Source organism: Phascolarctos cinereus, unplaced genomic scaffold, assembly GCF_003287225.1.
Source record: "Phascolarctos cinereus isolate Bilbo 61053 unplaced genomic scaffold, phaCin_HiC Scaffold_726;HRSCAF=1367, whole genome shotgun sequence".
NCBI classification, from domain to species: Eukaryota; Metazoa; Chordata; class Mammalia; order Diprotodontia; family Phascolarctidae; genus Phascolarctos; species Phascolarctos cinereus.
The window spans coordinates 54,263,981-54,283,025 of NW_027556098.1; the positions used below are offsets into that span (position 1 = coordinate 54,263,981).

General features: G+C 37.9%; 1 protein-coding gene across 17 annotated transcripts in view; it reads left to right on the plus strand.

Moving 5' to 3' along the window:
- Positions 1-19,045, plus strand: part of SYNJ1 (synaptojanin 1) — a 119,149-nt gene that overhangs the window by 82,868 nt on the left and 17,236 nt on the right. For 10 of the 17 annotated variants that reach the window (XM_078146565.1, XM_078146566.1, XM_020996024.2 and 7 more), the window contains 7 exons: positions 4,225-4,342; positions 4,464-4,679; positions 8,723-8,801; positions 13,171-13,333; positions 14,711-14,932; positions 17,263-17,400; positions 18,098-18,136. In XM_078146565.1, the coding sequence (XP_078002691.1) occupies positions 4,225-4,342; positions 4,464-4,679; positions 8,723-8,801; positions 13,171-13,333; positions 14,711-14,932; positions 17,263-17,400; positions 18,098-18,136 (975 nt within the window). The remainder of the gene's footprint in view (positions 1-4,224; positions 4,343-4,463; positions 4,680-8,722; positions 8,802-13,170; positions 13,334-14,710; positions 14,933-17,262; positions 17,401-18,097; positions 18,137-19,045) is intronic. The other 7 variants (XM_078146557.1, XM_078146560.1, XM_078146562.1 and 4 more) reach the window with 1 other exon arrangement.

The following is a 19,045-nucleotide window of genomic DNA, read 5'->3' on the forward strand; positions in this document are numbered from 1 at the left end:
GTAACGAGTATAGGAGAAACTATTTCTGAGTCAGTCATCTATGTACACATGTGCCATTGACCATAACAAACAAAAATCAGCACCTAAGTAGAAGGGAGGTTAAATATAAGAACATTATGGGTCATTACAAGTACTATTTCATGCTTCACTAGTTCATGCTTCAGAAATGGGAAACAGAGAAATAAATCATTTTTCATTTCCTGTAGAGGTTTAATTGATTTAAAACCATTGCCATAATGAATAATATAAAAAAGCCAAGTAGTTGCTTTAGCCAGCCAGCAAATACTGATCCTCCTTTTCAAATGAGGAGATGTGGCTGCCAAGGATGGTGGTTAAGAATATATTCTTTTTTAGGTGGCGCAGTAAATAGAGCTCTGGCCTTGGAGTCAGGAGGATCTGAGTTCAAATCCAGCCTCAGACACTTGACACTTACTACCTGTGTGACCTTGGGCAGGTCACTTAACCCCGATTGCCTCACTAAAAAAAATAATAATGTATTCTTTTGCAAAGTATTACAGAGGAAAATGGTGAAATATCATGAGCATCACCACCTCAAAAAATAGCCAAGTGATAGAAAGCTTAGCATGAGACCCAGCTAAGTCAGATCATAACAAAATGAAAAGCAAAATGGTTCTTCCAACTTTTCTATAGTGATCTCTTGTCATCTGTGACAATAAAACCACCATATTTGGAAACTGACACTTCAGTCCACAGTGTGTAATAATGAGGGTAAGGAAATGGAACTGAGGATGAAAATAGGAATAGTATAAGAATACTCAGTAGAATTCTGTGAAAACATTGAAGGATTGATTTTTAAGACATCTAAAAGAATGGGAATACCTACTGGAAAAAAATCACAGCATTTCCAAAAATATCAAAATAACTAATAACTGCTATTCCTCAGGAATCGGGATTATTCTCATTATTAAAAACAAACAAACATTTGATTTATACAGCAAAATGTAGCCTCCTTTTCCAATAAGGGGTCTTTCGTCCATATATTATTGTTCAAGACTGTTTGAGAGGCAAAACCACAAGGATAATTTTATTTAGCAATCCTGTTACTGTTAAGTGAAGTACATGACAATGAGACATATGCTTACCAAAGGTATGTGCCTTTGGCACAGAGTGGGCTTTCCCTATTGCAGTGGAAAAAGGATTCACTTTTTTTAGAGGATCCTTCAGATGCTTCTGGTTGTACATGGTATTGTGCTGATTACCACAAATTCCAGAATACTGCTGAACTCTGCAGGAGATCTATGACCACTCGAGTTTGGCCCAACTCTACTCTGGAAAAGTCATAAGGATGAAGGAAGCTTAATGTCCCGAATGTGATGTGTGGTTAGATAAGTGGCCTGTTGAAATGGATTTTATTCATATGTCCTAGACAGACTCTGCAGATAAACAGCACTCTGGGGTGTATTCTGAAGCATGCTGCAGTGAAAAGACAGCAGGCTTTGTGATCAGAGGACCCATATTCAAAAACTGGTTCTGTCATATGTTGCCTGGGTGACCTTGGGTCACTCAGCCATTCTATGCCTGTTTCCTCATAGGGCATAAAAGAAGGCAGTTTGATTCGGTGACTTCTAAGATTCCTCCCAGGCCGGAATCTGATCCTGTGAAGAAGAAGGAGAACAAGCTGGATTCTATTTGAGAAATTACATAGCACTTGTTCGATTATCCTTAAGTTCTTACTGACAGAAAAGTCTTTTTTATACCATTATAGCTAAGAATACCTGGATTCTAGTCCTGTCTCTGATACATACTGGCTATGTGACCTTGGGCAACTCACACAGCCTTTTGTTGCTCTGGCAACTCTCTAAGGCTGTAAGTTGCAGAGAAGATTCTGACCTGCATTGGTAAAAGGAGTTTCCGTACCTGAAAGTTCCTTATACCAATGAAATCATGAGTCTAGTCCCTAGCCTCTATTCTCCTACTCCTATTGCCAGACTAGTGTGCCACATGTCTTGTTATGTTTCTCTGCTGAAGTCCTCAGTGCCCCTGCTGCTCATCGAGTAAAGTGAAAATTCTTTTGCCTGGCATTCAAAACCCTCTACAATTTGGTACTACTATAATACCTCCTCAGTCTTACTTCATGGTCCTTCCTTACATGTATCCTATTGGATTACTGTGTCTCCTGAATACTTGCTGTATGTTCCCCTCTCTGTGCCTTGAATTATGCCTTTCCCTCTGACTGGAATGGCTTTCCTCTCCTTCTGTGCCTTTTCTGTTCCCATCTCTCCATCAAACTGAAATATCAACACCTTCAGGACGCTTTTTATGGTCCCTTTCTGCCCCTTTCAGAACTCACAAAATATTTTGTTTTAGACCTCTCTGGTGCACTTACATATTATTGTGAAATCAGTCTTTTTTCCTTCTACTAGGCTATGAGCTAAATGAGAGTAGTGACTATTTTAACCTAACTTTGTATCGGGGGAGTCTGTCCTGGACACCCCCCCACACACTTTTTTGTCCTTCCTTTACACTTTTTCTTGGTGACCACATCAGCTCCCATGGTACTCTCTACAGATCACTCGAAATCTTTATATCTAGGTACTCTCCTGAGTTCCAGTCCTGCGTCACAACTTCCTGTCCAACAGTGTCCCTTTGGACATTGGATGTCCTGTGGGCATCTCAGATTCAGTGTGTCCAAAACAGACTTCATTATCTTTTCCCACCAAACCCCCGCTTCTACCAAATTCCCCTCTTTCTATGGAAGGTTCCGCCACTCATCTTGTCTCTGATGTTAATAACCTTGTTATTATCCTCAAGTCTTCAATCTTCCTCATCCATGTTGTCCCATCTTTTCATTTCTACCTCCAATAAGATCTCTCATGTCCAGTCATTTATCTCTATCACACCTTCTCTCTAGTACCACTTTAGTTCAGACCCTCATCACCACTCACCTAAACTATTGCATTGGTAGCTAGGTGGGGCAATGGATAGCACCCCTGCCCAGGAGTCAAGAAGATCAGAGTTCAGATGTTGCCTCAAACACTTACTACTTGTGGGGCCCTGGACAAGTCACTCGGTTTACCTCAGCTTCCTTATCTGTAAAATGGGAATCATAATAGCATCTCCCTGCCAGGAGTAAGGATCATTATGAAGATCAAATGAGATAATATTTGTAAAGCTTTTAGCACAGTGCCTGGCACATAGTAAGCATTATGTAAATGTTAGCTATTATTAATTGGTCTCCCTGCCTCAAGTGTCTTCCCCACTCTAGTTTATCTTCTAAACAGCCACCAGAGTGCTTCCTTAAGCACAAATCTGACTATTTTTCTCCTCCTCTACCTCACCCCATTTGCCATTGCCCTGCACATACTCAAAACACTCCTCCTTATTGCCTCCAGGATCCAGTCAAGCCAGCCAGCATTATGAAGTGCTTACAGTGGGTTAAGCACCATGCTAAATGCTTGGAATACAAAGGGGGGGGGGGGAACACAACCCAGTCCCTGCCCTCCAGGAGCTCACATTCAAATGGGGGATAGAAAATGCAGGCAGCTGTGTACACATAGGGTGAATTCAGGGTAAGTTGGAGGGAAGATAAACTGTAGGATAAGCCATAAATGCCAGTTTGGCTTTAAAACCTTTTACAGCCTGCCCCAATCTGTCTTCCTAGACTTGTCATACTTTATTTTCCTTACCACACTTTGTGACGCATCCGAACTGGCCTCAGTATTCCTCATACACAACACTCCATCCCCCATCCCTGCGTCTCTGCACTGGCTGTTTCCCATGTTCAGCACGTGCCTCATTTCACTTCCATTTCTTAAATTCCCCAACCTCCTTCAAAACAACTCAAGCTCTGCCTTCTACACAGTCTTCCCCAACTCTCATTGGCCATGCCCTTCCTCCATAAGTACTTTATATTTGTTTTTATTTATACCATATATATCTATCCTGTATCTAGTCAGATATGTATATGATGTCTGCCTCCAGAGTAGTGATTGTTTCCTTCTTTTTTTGTGCTTGTATCCCTCACATGTAGCATACTACCTAGCATGTAGTAGGCATTTAATAAATGCTTATTGTTTGGTTCCCCCAGTACCTAGCCATCTACCATAATGTTTTGATAGACACTTAATGAAGATTTGTGAGGTTTAAACTAATAGGGAATTTTTCTGTCATATGTAATTGTAACTAAAAATATATCTTTTTACTATTCCACAGTCTCTTTATCTAAATAGCTGCTCTTTTATTTTTGTTTTATGTTGGTTGCAGCTGAAGATTTGGATCTTCTGAATGCTAGTTTTCAAGATGAAAGCAAAGTGCTTTACACTTGGAATCCTGGCACTTTGCTACACTATGGAAGAGCTGAGCTGAAGACTTCTGATCACAGGTTTAGATATCTTGAATTTTCCATTTGATGTTCTCATTTGAAATCTAATTATTTTCCCTTCAGTATCCTCAGTATGTTCCCAGGACTGACTGAATAGATTTCATTTTCTTTTTATTTTAAGACCTGTTGTTGCACTGATCGATATAGATATATTTGAAGTGGATGCCGAAGCACGACAAAATATTTATAAAGAAGTAATTGCAACCCAGGGGCCACCAGATGGCACAGTATTGGTCTCCATCAAAAGCTCATTACCAGAAAATAATTTTTTTGATGATATCTTGATTGATGAGCTTCTCCAGCAATTTGCAAACTATGGTGAAGTTATCCTCATAAGGTAAGTGCAACATTTATTAATTATTGTAATTTGAGAGTATTTAGTGATTCATGGCCTAATTCACTTTTCAGTTTAGCTGTCTTCAGATTAAACTGTTCCCGTTTTTTTCAGGATAAACTAGACTGAGTAAAGCAGGAATCAGATAACCTTGTTAAGTTAAGCACTTGCATTTGTAGTTTAAGCTAAACGAGGCATACAACTAGTTCTGTAGCTGTATGTAGAGGTTTTAAATTCTGAAATTCATACTTAGAGTTTAAAATGAAACTGGGAATATACTTTTAAGTGAAAACTATGCCAGAGCTTAGATATGAGCTACCAAGATAAAACCTCAAGTTTTGTGGGCTAAGCTCTGTGCTTAGGCAATGGGTAATGTAAATACAAAGAATTTGACAATCTTTTTGGTCATAACCATTTTTAATAGAGAGTAAATAAATCATTTTTTGAAAAGGTAAAGTATTCAATTTGAACACTTTCAAAGTTATTTAGTCAGTAAGCATTTATTAAGCACAACATGCCAAGCACTGTCCTAAATGCTGGAGATAGATAGACAAGACCCTGCCCTCAAAGAGCTTACAGTCTAATGGAGGAATCAGCATGCAAACAACTATCTACAAACTAGATATATACAGGATAAATTGGAGGTAATCAGTTGAGGGCAGGCACTACCACTAAGGGGGTTCAGGAAAGGTTCCTTATAGAAGATGGGATTTTAACTGGGACTTGAAGGAAGCTAGGAGGGGGAGATAAGGAAGGCATGGGATATAGCCAGTGAAAATGCCTGGAGTCTAGAGATGGAGTGTCTCGTTTAAGGAATAGCTAGGAGGCCAAAATCACTGGATTGGAGAGTGGGAGGTAGGGGTAGGGGTGAAGGGAAGTTGGGGAGGTCAGGAGTAAGAAGATTGTAAAAGTAGGAGGGGACCAGGTTGTGAAGAACTTTGAGCTGAAGCCATGGGTACTGATGAGATGACCAAGTGAAATAGTATTGAAGAAAGAGAGGAAGGCCCAGGACAGAATGTTGGGGGACACCACCTTTAATCAGGTGTGACCTAGAGGAAGACTCAGCAAAGGAGGCTAAGAAGGACTCGTCAGACAGCTAGAGGAAAAAGTAGCCGAAGAAACCTAAAGAAGAGGATATCAAGAAGAGTATGATCAACAGTGTCAAAGGCTACAGAGGTCAAGAATTTTTGTTTCCCATTCTCAGCTTTCCCACTGAACATCTGCCCTTTATAGGGCATGTCCCAGGGTTTCTTCATTGGTAAAATGTGCTTTCCCAACTTTGAGATAATATTGACAGAGTGAATAAAATATGTGAAACTTTGAGCTTCCTAGGTATGTTCAATTCTTTCAGGTTTGTTTGCTCAGGCATTTGTTAATATGCCAACTCTGTCTAAAATAATAAACTAGACTACATGATTCCTATCTACTATTTATTTAGAGATGACATATGCATACACATGTACATGTTTATGAAGACAGATTTCCTTAAACATAATATGGAAAATTAAATATGGTTTTTATAAAGGGAAAGGTCATGTGACTTACCAGCTTGAGTTGTTTGGATAAAGAAGTAGATGTAACACTTTTAGACTTTTAAAATATTATTTAAAGTTTATACCAGAAGACTTTTAAATAGCTACTCACCAAGGCTTTGAAAAGACTATTGTTCTTTTGGATAAGGTATTGGCTAAGAGATTAGAAGCAAAGAGAAATGGGCGTGTCGGTCATTAAACATTTAAGGCATTTTGTTGAGCTCTGGGGATATAAGGAAAGTCAAGACAGTCCCTGCTCTCAAGGAGCCCAAAATGACAGTCTCCTTCATTCATAACATCTCTTGTGTGCATCCACTTCCCTGCTCTGACACTGCCACCCCCCTGGTGCTGGCCCTTATCACCTCTTGCCTTACCTACTGCAGTAGCTTACAGGTTGGTCTCCCTGCATCATCTCTTCCCATCCCAGTCCATCCCCTACTCAGTGACCTTCCTGAAGCACAGGTCTTAACCATGACAGCACCACCACCACCACTACCACCCCACTCCTGCTAAACTCTGGTGGTTCCTTATTGCCTTCAAGATCAAATATAAAATCTTCTTTTTGGCTTTCAAAGCCCTTCATAACCTAGTTCCTTCCTACCTTTCTTCCTTCTTATACTTACTCTCCTCCATGTACTCTGGGATCCAGTGACACTTGACTCCTTTCTGTTCCTCACACACAGTACCCCATCTCAGTCAATAAACATTTATTCAGCGTCTGCTATGTGCCAGGCACTGTGCTAAGCACTGGTGACACAAAGAAAGGCAAAAGACACACACACACGCACGCACACACACACGCACACATGCACACATATGATAAATAGAAAGTAATCAACAGAGAGAAGGTACTAGAATTAAAGGGGATCAAGAAAGGCTTCCTGTAGACAAATCTTCCTTTAGCTGGAGCTTAAAGGAAGCCAGGAAAGCCAGGAGGTAAAGATGAGGAAGGAGAACATTCCAGGCATTAGGAAGAAACAGAGAAAATGCCCAGAGCCTAAAGATGGAGGGTCTTGTTCACAAGGAGCAGCAAGTGGATACAGAAGGGGATCTAGAATGTAGGAAGACTGGGAAGGTAGGGGCTCTCTATATAAAGGCCTTAGGGACTGCTACTTAGGAGCCAGAACTGGGGATAAAAATACACAGTGAAATTTCCAAATGTGCAGATGATAGTAAGCTCTTGAGGTTGGTGAAATACCCAGCCAACAAGGCTAAAGTACAGACATCTCATATGAATGGAAAAGTAGCAGAAAAGTCTCATTATAAGGCAGTATAAGGTAATGCGTTTAGAGGAAAACAATCCAAATCATACATCTGAGGTTCTGAGCTCTTATTTAATGATCTAGAATAGGTTCCTAGCTGTCATTCAAAGACTCTCATTAATGTCCAAATGGCTGCCGTTTTGTGAGGATGAGTATTAAAAACAAACTAAAAAACATCCTTTATACAAACCTTGGTTTGTCTGTACTTAGAATATTGTGGGCAATTCTGGCTATACTTGAAGACATTTTAGTCTACAAGGTTCACAGAAGGACAACCAAAATCAAAGGAAGTGCTGTATATTGAAAAATTAACTTAGCAGTATGTAAAAAGGAAGACTGAAGTGCTTAAGATTGTGAAGTATTGAGATGGGTAAATATAGACTTTTTTTTATCAAGTTTCATTATCCTAAAATTCCAGAGGAGATGGGAGGCAGGGAAGTGTTAAACCTTGGAAGAAGCAGAGTTATCTTAAAAACATAACAAGTAATCAATTTTAAAATCACCTAAAAATCCAGGATGGTAGAACCATCCTGGATTTTTAAGGAAAACTAGGGAGAAACACTAAAGAATGTGAGGATATGGTTTTCTTATCAAAGATAGCAATTGTATGATTCAGAGTGTCAGTTTTTATAATCTTGTGTATATATATTAGAATATGTTTAATTCTTTTCTGTTATCTGCAAAGATACTCCAGAAAATTTACATATAGAATTTGAAGAAAATTGAAGCACTTCATACATTTCTGACGATAGCAAGGAGCAACTTAATACCTTTATGCTGGACAAATTGAATATCAGATAGTTCCTATCTTATTTCATAAGGCCACAGTTAGGCAGTTATGGCAATAATACCATGGCCTTTGATCAGAAAAATTATAATCTGCTTCAGCAGCTTTCATTTTTTGCCTTTTCCTCTAAATGTCCATGATTTGTACATTTAATTCTTAATTTCCTTCTTCAGACTTTAGAAAAATCCTAAGCATTGCCAAATCCAGAAAAGTTTCTCTAACGAAAAGACTGTTAGCTATAATTCTTGTTGTTTCATTTTTGTTTCTTTTCCTAATGATAAAGAATTGTATTTAATATTTAGCCACTGATTGTTAACCTTTAAAATTAGGGTTTTATTAAAATTCCCTTTAAAAAATGTTTTATCTTTTGGTATTCTCACAACCATAAATTTATACTGAATAAGTCAGTGAGATATCAAATTATTACAATAAAAATAACTGACATTCCTTACAATTGTCTTAAAGGTTTGTAGAAGACAAAATGTGGGTAACATTTTTGGAAGGAAGTTCTGCCCTGAGTGTTCTGAGCCTAAATGGTAAAGAGGTAATGTAACCTTTGTTCAATTTAATAAACATTTATGAAATGCCTATATCATGTAAGGCACTGTGTTATTGATTCTAAAGGATTCTGAAGTGGTCTTCTAAGCAGTTTTATATTAATCTGATCTAGTCATGCTGATTAATAAAAGATAGTCAGTCTTACAGAATTATAGATAGAAGTATTTCCTATTTAAGTACAAGTCTAAGAGTCATACCAGACTTCACAGCATAACCACAAAATATAACCGCCATTGATGTTGCATAATAAGAAAATATGGGTGTCATAATGATAGCAGACTCCCTTCTACACACATACACACACACACACCCTCATACATGTATAGATAAATAAATCACTTTAAGGTTTGCAAGTCACTTTCTGTAAATCGCCTTATTTGAGACCCTGAGAGATTAAGTAATTTGCCTATGATTATACAGCTAGGAAATATTAGAAGTAGGATTTGAGCCCTTTTTTCCTGACTTCCAAGTCTAATACTTTTTCTACTACCCCACACTGCCCCTTGTATAATTGGTTTTCTTTCATTATAGTTTGTTTTGTAATTGAAAATTTCAAATATTTTTCAGGGGGTATTTTTATATCACTTATAGAATATGCAGTCAACTAGCATTTAGCTGATAATATGAAATAGAGAAATGAAGCAACATAGGAAGAAAAACATTCAACTCAGTTTACTTCATTGTGTCCTTACTTCTTGTGGATAATAATTTTTAATTTCATCCATAAATAATTTTTATAGCTTGTTAAATTTTGGTTAGACTATCAAAACTATTCTTTATTTGGAATATTATTGACTCACTGGGCACAAATCATACCACTGATAGACACAGAATTGTCTCAATTTTTATGAATTAGACTATCTGTAAATTTATTCTGCATGCTTCCAGTGAGATCATAAATTTCTAAAATATGTAGTCATTAGATTATAATGAAGAAGACCAGAGGTACTCAGAAGAAAAGGATTTACTGAGGCACATTATCATTATGATGTAATATTTAAGGTAATCACCACTCATAAGTTGAGTAATGCATTTTTTATTATATTGGCACAGACTGATGAAATATTTGGTATATTGATGATTAGTATTATAAATAGCTGCTGAAATACAGAGGAGAAGTAACCATTTTTATGAGTATTATTCATCACATATTTAAACAAGTTTGCTTTCACTAAAAGGTTTAAAATCAGTGCTTCAATGGATCTGTGATATCAGTGTGGATTTTCCCTACACTGATGTAGCTCAGAACCCATTGACATGTTCCATCCTCTGCAACTTCTCCTTGACTTCCTACAAATCCTCCACAGAGAGTAATGATGAAGAAGAGTTGTAGACTTGGGTGTCAGGAAGACCTGCATTGTAATTCTGACTCTTGACACTTACTAGCTTTGTAACCATGGGCAAGTGACTTCTAACCTCTTTGAGCCTCAGTTTCCTCATCTGTAATATAAGAGTAAGATAATAGAAGGGGTGACTAGGTGGCGCAGTGAATAAAGCAGCAGCCCTGGAGTCAGTAGGATCTGAGTTCAAATGCGGCCTCAGACACTTGACACTTCCTAGCTGTGTGACCCTGGGCAAATCACTTAACCCCGATTGCCTCACCCAAAAAAAAAAAAGAATAGGATAATAGTACTTACAGAGTTGTTATGAAGGTCAAATGAGATAATTCAGATAAAAATATATAAAGCTCTTTGTAAACCTCAAAATGCTATGTAAGTATCAAGGCTTTTGTTTTTTCATTATCATAGTGTGCTGGGGGGCTTTCTCTAGCTTTCCTAATATCTTGTGGGTACCAGTGGAGCACACAGGCTGTCTACCTATTATCTCTCACTCATGTTATTTGACCAGTCCATCTATTTTTTCTAGTCATGCATCTCTTTTATTATCTTTTATACCATTGTTTTGCCAAGTTTTTTGATATTATACTGCAGCCTATTTATACCCACCACGTGTCTATCCATTGCTGTTGGGAGGATCTACAATTCTGATCCTTTGAAAACTATTCTTTGGAGCCATTTGTAATGCTAAAAAACAAAAACAAACAAAAAACCCTAACCACATCAACAACAGAACCACAAATAACAAAAATCAAAGTAGTTAAATTCAAGGTAGTTTGAGAGAGAGGATACTAGCAGTTGGGTGCATCAGGGAAGGTTTCATGTAAAAAATGGTGCTTTAGTTGCATCATAAAGGAAGGAGGGGGACTGTATGAGGCAGAGTAGAAGAGGATGCACGTTCCAGGAAAGGAGGACAGCCAATGCAAAGGCATGGAGCCTGTAGATGGCATGTCATGGCTGAGGAAGAGAAAGGAGACAAGTTTGGTTAGAACATGAGAGGGGAGGAGGAGGATTTAGAAGAGTCTCTATAGAGAATGGGATAGAGACTCAATTAGGGAGTATACATATTTCCTTGCTGTGGTGAAGACCCCTGAGATTAGATGTATGAATTTGTAGAGAACCTAGTTAGTTTGGTTCCATGATTTCCTCCAGCTCACATCTCCTCCTGTTCATGTTAAGCATGTGAATAGAAGCAGATAAGGTGTATGGTAAGAATTTCCAGGATTTGGGGCAGCTAGATGGCGCAGTGGATAGAGCTCTTGCCTTGGAGTCAAGAGGACCTAAGTTCAAATCCAGCCTCAGACACTTGACACTTACTACCTGTGTGACCCTGGACAAGTCACTTAACCCTGATTGCCTCACTAAAAAAAAGGGGGGGGGAATATCAGTTGTTAGATTAGAGTTTGGCAGAGCATGAACTTCAGTAGGCTAGAGGAATAAGGGGTTTGAGATTAGAGGAACTGGTTAGCCATAGAGTTGAAGATTGGTAAAGAAGGAAAAAAGATTTGATAGTTTGAGAGCATACTTGAGTGATAGAATAGAAGTCCTAGTAAGGATGAAGAATAGCTTTAGGACACATAAAGTATAGGGAGAGATGGAGTGATAAAGAGGGTATGGGTCTGATAAAAGCTTTTCAGAAATTTTGTTCTTTGAAACAGGACACTGGAGGGTGATCATGAGATAAAGAGTGACAGCTGTGTACCTGATAATTGTGTGATTATTGTGGAGTAAAGGAAGTCTTGGCAATTTGAGATTGAGGAATTGGGAAGGGGAGGTTAGAATATTTAAGAAGGTATTGGAGTGAAGAGGAAAACCTGAATTCCTAAGGAAGCAGGGCAAATGCAACAGGGTACAATAGATAACTGGTATTAGGATCTTGACTGGGTAAAAAAAATTGGAACAAATTTCAAATAAAGAGTGGGTATTGATTTTTTTTTATTAATTTATTTTGATTTATCAGTGATCACTTCCATATGCTTTTGAATTTAAAATTTTTCTTCCCCTTCCTCCCCACCACCTTCCCCAAGATGGCGCACAATCTGATATAGGCTATGCATTTACATTCCTATTAAACATATTTTCACATTAGTGAGTTGTAAGTAAAAATTAAAACCAGTAGGAAAAACCATCAGAAAGAGGAAACAAAACTCAACAGAAGAGAAAAAAAAATAGCAATTCAACTTCCATAGTTCTTTCTTCTGGATAGCATTTTCCATATGAGGCCTCTGGAGATGTCTTAGATCCTTGTATTGCTGGGAAGTTTTTCAATATTAGTCATTGCACAAAGTGGCTGTTATTGTGTACAGTGTTCTCTTGGTTCTGCTCACTTCACTCAGCATCAGACCACACAAGTCTTTCCAGGTTTTTCTGAAGTCAGCCTGTTCATCATTTCTTATAGCACAATAGTATTCCATTACATTCATATCCCATAACTTGCTCAGCCATTCCCCAATTCATGGGCATCCAAGAGAGGGTATTGATTGATGGCATCAGAGGAGGAGTCTGGAATTGGCAATGGTGAACAATAAGTGTTCCAGCTCTCTTCAGGATCAGGATAAGGAGTGGACTATGTAAACGGTAGTAGAAAGAATAGTTAAAGATCTGGTGGGAGCCAGGTCTCCATGAGTATGAATAGACAGAAGGAGCCCAAGAGGAAGAATGAAGGGAAGTTTTTAGTGAAGAGAATGTTCACAATGAAAGTGGGGTGGGCAGTGCCACAGTGGGACACAAGAGGAATGGAGTTAAGGTAAATGGAAATAAGAGAAGTGTGGGGTTTAGGTGGGATATAGCTCACGCTTTGGTAGCTGGTGATTCATCAATGTGATTGAATACGTGAAGGTTCATTTCCTGTGATAACTCCAGATATCGCTTACTGAACAGGGTGCAGGGAAGGGCCTCTGTATGACCTGCTGTGCCCTCTAGCCACTCTGGGGTCTTGGAAAGAATGGGACAAAGTATCTTTAATGGAGAAGGTTTAATTTTCATGTTAATAAATTTGTATTTTTCCTCCAAATACAGTTTTTAGATCGAATCATAACTATTACCTTAAAAAGCCCAAACTGGATCGCTGATTTGGAAAAAGAAATTAATTTGGAGAAAATTAGTATTATATTGCCACCATCAACAAGTTCAACTTTGCTTGGTGAAGATGCAGAAGTTGCTGAAGATTTTGTTATGGAAGGTCTGTTTATTGAACAAGTAAATTTTATAGCTCTATGTCTTTCATGGGATCATAGATCTAGAACTGAAAGGGAGCACAGACTTGGCCAGCTTGCCCAACCCTTTAATTTTATATGGGAGACTAACCAAGGCCCAAGGTCATACAGGTAATTGTCAGAGGTGGAACTTGAACCCAAGTCCTTTAACTCCATAGCTAGTTCTCTTTCCACTATATTATACTGCCTCCAGCAGGCTCTTCCTCTTCATTAAATAGCAGTGTCTTCTTTGTAATGCTTTCTTTTTAAAAAAAAAACTTGTGCCAAGATACTTCTGAAAATTTCATTGAATTATTTGTTCATTGTTCTCTCTCTTCCACTTTTTTGGTATATACATTAGCAGTGTCCATTTCTTTTTATTTCATATTATATTTCTTGTTTCAAATTGTTTTTTAATAAAATGAGATCTCATTTGAATTACTAAGTCATTTGCAAATATAAATAAGAATATGTTATTTTGTTATTGTGGTAAAACCAAAAGTTGGCACTATAATCTCATTAATTTTAACATGAACTTCAAAATGGTAAAATCACATATGATATTTAAGTAATGTAATAGATCTAAAGGAAGCTACTTCCTCCCCACTGCCACCTTCCCCCAAAGCACATTGTGATAACAGTTTGTATTTATGAGAATATACAAGTGAGTAATCAGTATGGGCAGGCATGGATGAGCTTAAGCTGTATTGTTAGAGAGCATGATAGATAAAATCACAAATACATCAAAGTATTAGAAAGTAGAAACTGTTAAGCTGTTGGGGAGACATGAATGATAAACACAGAAGATGGATGGGACAAAGAAATAGCATAGAAATGTAAGTAAGCTATTGCATTCTCAAATTCATAGGTCTGCTGAACATTTGCTTCCTTAAGCTGTCTTCTATGATTCTGTATCATTTTAATTAGTAATAAATATATTTGTTGTTGAAATATATATTGTAATCAAAACAACTTCCTATATGTCTTAATGAGTTTCTAGAATTGAACCTGTTTCCTACCCTTTACAGAATTGTGCAAGTAAATTTGTCAAACTTAGAATTACAAGGACTTGAAATGTAGACTCTCATTCCTTTGGCTTCATTAAATAGTTTTTAGGTTTGTTTCAAATAAACCTCCATGCTTAATCTGTATTTATTTGTGAAGTTGATAGGTGGCTTGTGTAATTTAGTCCTTCAAATTCTGGGCTCTGAAATGTAGCCCTTTGAATCATAGAATTAGTGAATATTGCAGAAAGTAAGACTAAAAAAGAAAACAAATCTTAATTAACAGACTCATTTTGATGGAAGTCCAAAATATCCCGTTTGTTAGTAAAAGAAAGTACTGTTTTTTTTTTTCCTCCTTAGGCGACATTGATGACTACAGTGCAGAAGTAGAAGAAATTCTTCCTCAGCATCTACAACCAGCTTCAGGCTCTAGTCTTGGAACTTCCCCAAGCTGTTCCCCTCGGTCTAGCCCCTGCCAGTCCCCTACAATAGCTGAAGCTCCTCCACCTCCCCTTCCTGCCAGACCAAGCCGAGGACCGTCAAGAGCTCCTGGACCTCCTGTTCCTCCTGTTTCTTCACAATGCAAGTATCTGTACATTAACTTAGTCCCTATATGTGTTTTCTCCCCCAAAATGAAAAGATTTTTGACATTGCAAGTAGATCAGGCAGACCTCTCCCTGCTGCCTAGGAGCTTGTGAAGGTCTGGAATATACAGGGGGTCCCAAAAGTCTTTTTTTTTTTAGGCAATTGGGCTTAAGTGACTTGCCCAGGGTCACACAGCTAGTAAGCGTGTCAAGTGTTTGGTCTGAGGCTGGATTTGAACTCAGGTCCTCCTGACTTCAGGGCCGGTGCTCTATCCACTGTGCCACCTAGCTGCCCCAGGTCCCAAAAGTCTTAGTACAGCTTTAAGCTATTAAAGTTTAAAAAGCTGAACTGTACTTTAGGCACACCATGTGTAATACTTTATATGTCATGTATATACCTATTTTCTTGAGGCCAAAGGTAGGAGAAGAAAAACTGTCACTGAATTATACACAGAGAAAAAGAAATTCATTCATATCACCAGAATTTAATTCTTTCATTATATATATTCAGTCCTTGACTTGGTCTTATTTTCAGATGTGTATGTTATGTGCAATACTACTATAAATTCAATTATTTCCATTTACTTTTATGTTATTATAGTGTTGACTTAGGCCCCAGCACTCTATCCACTGCACCACCTAGCTGCTTAGATAGTCAAACAGGCAGGAGACAAAACCTCACGAGGATCAGATGTTTTGCCAAATGAGAATCTCCTCATTATATGTACCTTTCAAGAAGAAAGTACTTAGTAATGAGAAAGGAAGGATGAGGAATGTTTTCATCCTACCGTGGCAGTAGCTATAATCATTCTGGGAAAGGGTAAGGTGGGCTATAGATCAGTACCCAGATGAATCAAAAGGGGAGGCTACTGCCACATGGAATAAGTACCACAGCTTGCTCCCAGAGCAAGATTCTACCTTTAAGAGAAAGGTCACTAGCTGGCCAAAGGGAACTATGAGATTAAGGGAAAGTTAGAAGAACCCCCATCATATTCCTGACAGAAAAGGGCCCATTATTAAAGATCTCTGCTGATTCCATTTAGAAGGTAAAGGCAGAAAGAAGTGTTGGGAGCCTGTTCACCTGAAACCAAGCCTGCTGGATAGGAAAGAGAAGCCAGTCCTGGAAGGTCAGGTAGACCCTAGCTTCTGTGCTTGGTGATTAACATTCCAGTATAGTGAGAAGCAAAGAAGGGAAACTGTAGTACCATTAAGGTAATGCCATACAGATAAGAAGAGGAAGGAGGGAAAAGGGCTTTATCTCCTTTTCCCTACAGATTTATTCCATAAACAAGAAATTTATCCAGCATGTATTAAATACTTGGGCTAGATGCTGGGAATTCAAAGATAAGAGTAAAAGTCTCTATCCTCAAAAAACATACATTATACTGAAAGGATACACAGTAATTAGAAATATTCAAGTGATAGATAAAATGTTTGGGTGACTTTTAGATTTTCTTGACTAGAACTTTCTAAAAAATTTATCATTTTTATCGATGCTTGTTTTTTATGTCGTGTGCATTTCCAAATATGTACATTCTCCTATGAGTTATCCTTTGTAACAGATTTTAAAAGAGGAGAAAAAAAGCAATTCAGCAAAACTAGCCAACACATTGACCAAACTAACCTTATATACCATATTCCTTACTCCGAGGTGAGTTCTTTTCTGGAGCCAAACTTGTTCATTATATTTACACAGCAGAACTAACCTTCAAAAGACAGACATACTGTTGTTCAGATTCTTCTTGGATTTGCTCTTAGAACCAAAGAATTTTGGATTTGATCTGTAGAATCAAAGAATTTTAGATCTGGAAAATACCTTAACAACCTTGGTCTGTTTCATTTTATCAGTGAAGAAATTGAGGCTCAGGAAAGTTATAATTTGATGAGACTGGCCCAGCTAGTTGAAGAAGTGGAACTAGAATCTCAGCCTCCTCACTTGGCTTGTTGAGCTTTCTACCGCATCCTGCTCCTATATTGCTGACTAAGCCAGTGAACTCTTAGCCCATCAAAATGCTTTAGGAGCCTGACACACATGCTAAGTAACTCTGTGAGCAACTTCCTTGGGTAGAACTGTGAACCACCAGAATCCTTCCCTGCCATTTTATCCATAGAAGGTACTCTTTGTGACCTAGATTCTAGTTACTACTCTAAATTGGCTTTAGGCATTGTTCCTTAATTTTCCCACTTGCAGAATGAGGATATCTAGATTTTTTTGTGCTTTATACTGAATTAGCCTCTCCCCTCCAAAAAAAATGTAATTGTCTTCAATACATCAGAGAAAGTAATTTTTCAAATAAAATATATGGTTTTTTGTTGTTGTTGTTTTAGATTCTCCTGTTGACACTCAAGCAGTAATATCACAGAAAGAGCCTTCACAGAGCTTGGAGCCTAAACGCCCTCCTCCTCCTCGTCCAGTTGCTCCCCCTGCCCGTCCAGCTCCACCCCAAAGACCGCCCCCTCCGTCAGGTAACTGCATTGTTGTTTATAGTGTGTGCCATTAATTTATTTCTATTCCAATGGACTTTTTAAAAATTACACTCAGCCCTTTTATATTCTAGCATATTGCTTGTTTTAAACCTCTGGCTCTTGTATCCTAACTCTTTTCTGTCCACCTTTTTCTGAAACATATGGTAGACATAAGCAAACATAAAATGAGTGTCCGTAAATTAGATTTTTCTAACATGATTCTTTTTCTCTCCTATTAATATATGTGATTTTTTTTGTAATTGGATATAGTTAGGTACCTAGACTTTCATATTGAAATCTATATTGGTTTTTTCTTTTTGTGCAAACCAGTCTCTACCTTTTTCAGTATTAATATTTGATGTATTTGGTTTAGTAACTTCTTTACAATTTATTATTAGCTTTGAGATTACTAAATTTTACATATATATATTTGATAAAAGAAAGTTTCTCTCTGAGGAAAACAACTTATCTCTGTGAAATGTTTACAAGACAGCACATTATTGTAAGTATATGCATATACATAATGGCGACTATCCATAGGTCTTAGATACTTTTGTGCAGTTCCTAGATAATTTATTTAAAACGATGAATGAATTGTTTTAAGTAGCATTTAAACATCTGATTCTCCTAACTCTCCAGTTCTGTCATTGATTCTCATTTTCCTTTGTGCTGCATACTATTCTTATGACTTTAAAAGGAAGTAGGAGTCCAGCACCTGCTAGAAAGGAATTTGGAGGTAATGGTTTATGTTTGTTATCAAGTCTGGATTTTGGTATATTCATGTATTGACTAACACAAAATTATCCTTTCAGCCAAAGGACGTTTGAGTATTAAAGAGTTAAAACATTGTTTCAGGCTTCTTAAGAAAGGATATTTTTTTCTAAAATTTTAGCCATGAATATATCTGATTAGGCTGTCAGTTTTCTAGGTAGTTACTGTATGGTTCACTCATAAAATTCAAGAACAGCTGTTTCAGTGAGGGGGGTGTGGTGTAGTGGACAGAGCGCAGGGGTTGGGGTTGGAAAGAACTAGGTTCAAGTCCCGTCTCTTACACATACTGACTCTGGGACCCCGAACAAGTTGTTACTCTTGGTACACTGCACGTCTCTAGTAGACTCTAAGTTGTAGGATAGTGCCTAATCTCCTTTGGTAGAGAGAGTTTCCTCACTGAGGGTTATCTACACTAATGAAATCACGTTTGAACCCAAAAAAAAAATTATTACAGAGTTTTATATAGGAAAACAACTTTTTTTTTTCCGGTGAGGCAATTGGTGTTAAGTGACTTGCCCAGAGTCACACAGCTAGTGAGTGTTATGTGCCTGAGGCCAGATTTGAACTCAGGTCCTCCTGACTCCAGCACTGGTGCTTTATCCACTGTGCCACCTAGCGGCCCTCAACAGGAGCACATCTCAAGCATTAAATAAATCTTGCCTGTAGTAGCTTTCTGATTTCAGAGTGTTTATTCCAGTACTGAAATGCAGGAATTTAAGAATATTTTTATTACACTGTTGCTATCAACAAGCATATTCCTTTCTATTATCTTCCACTCCTTTAAAATAAAATAAAAATACATCAATTTTAGCAAAACAGTAACAGAATCATCCTTTTTTTCTTCTGAGCAACACAGTAATTTCAAAAAGTGTTC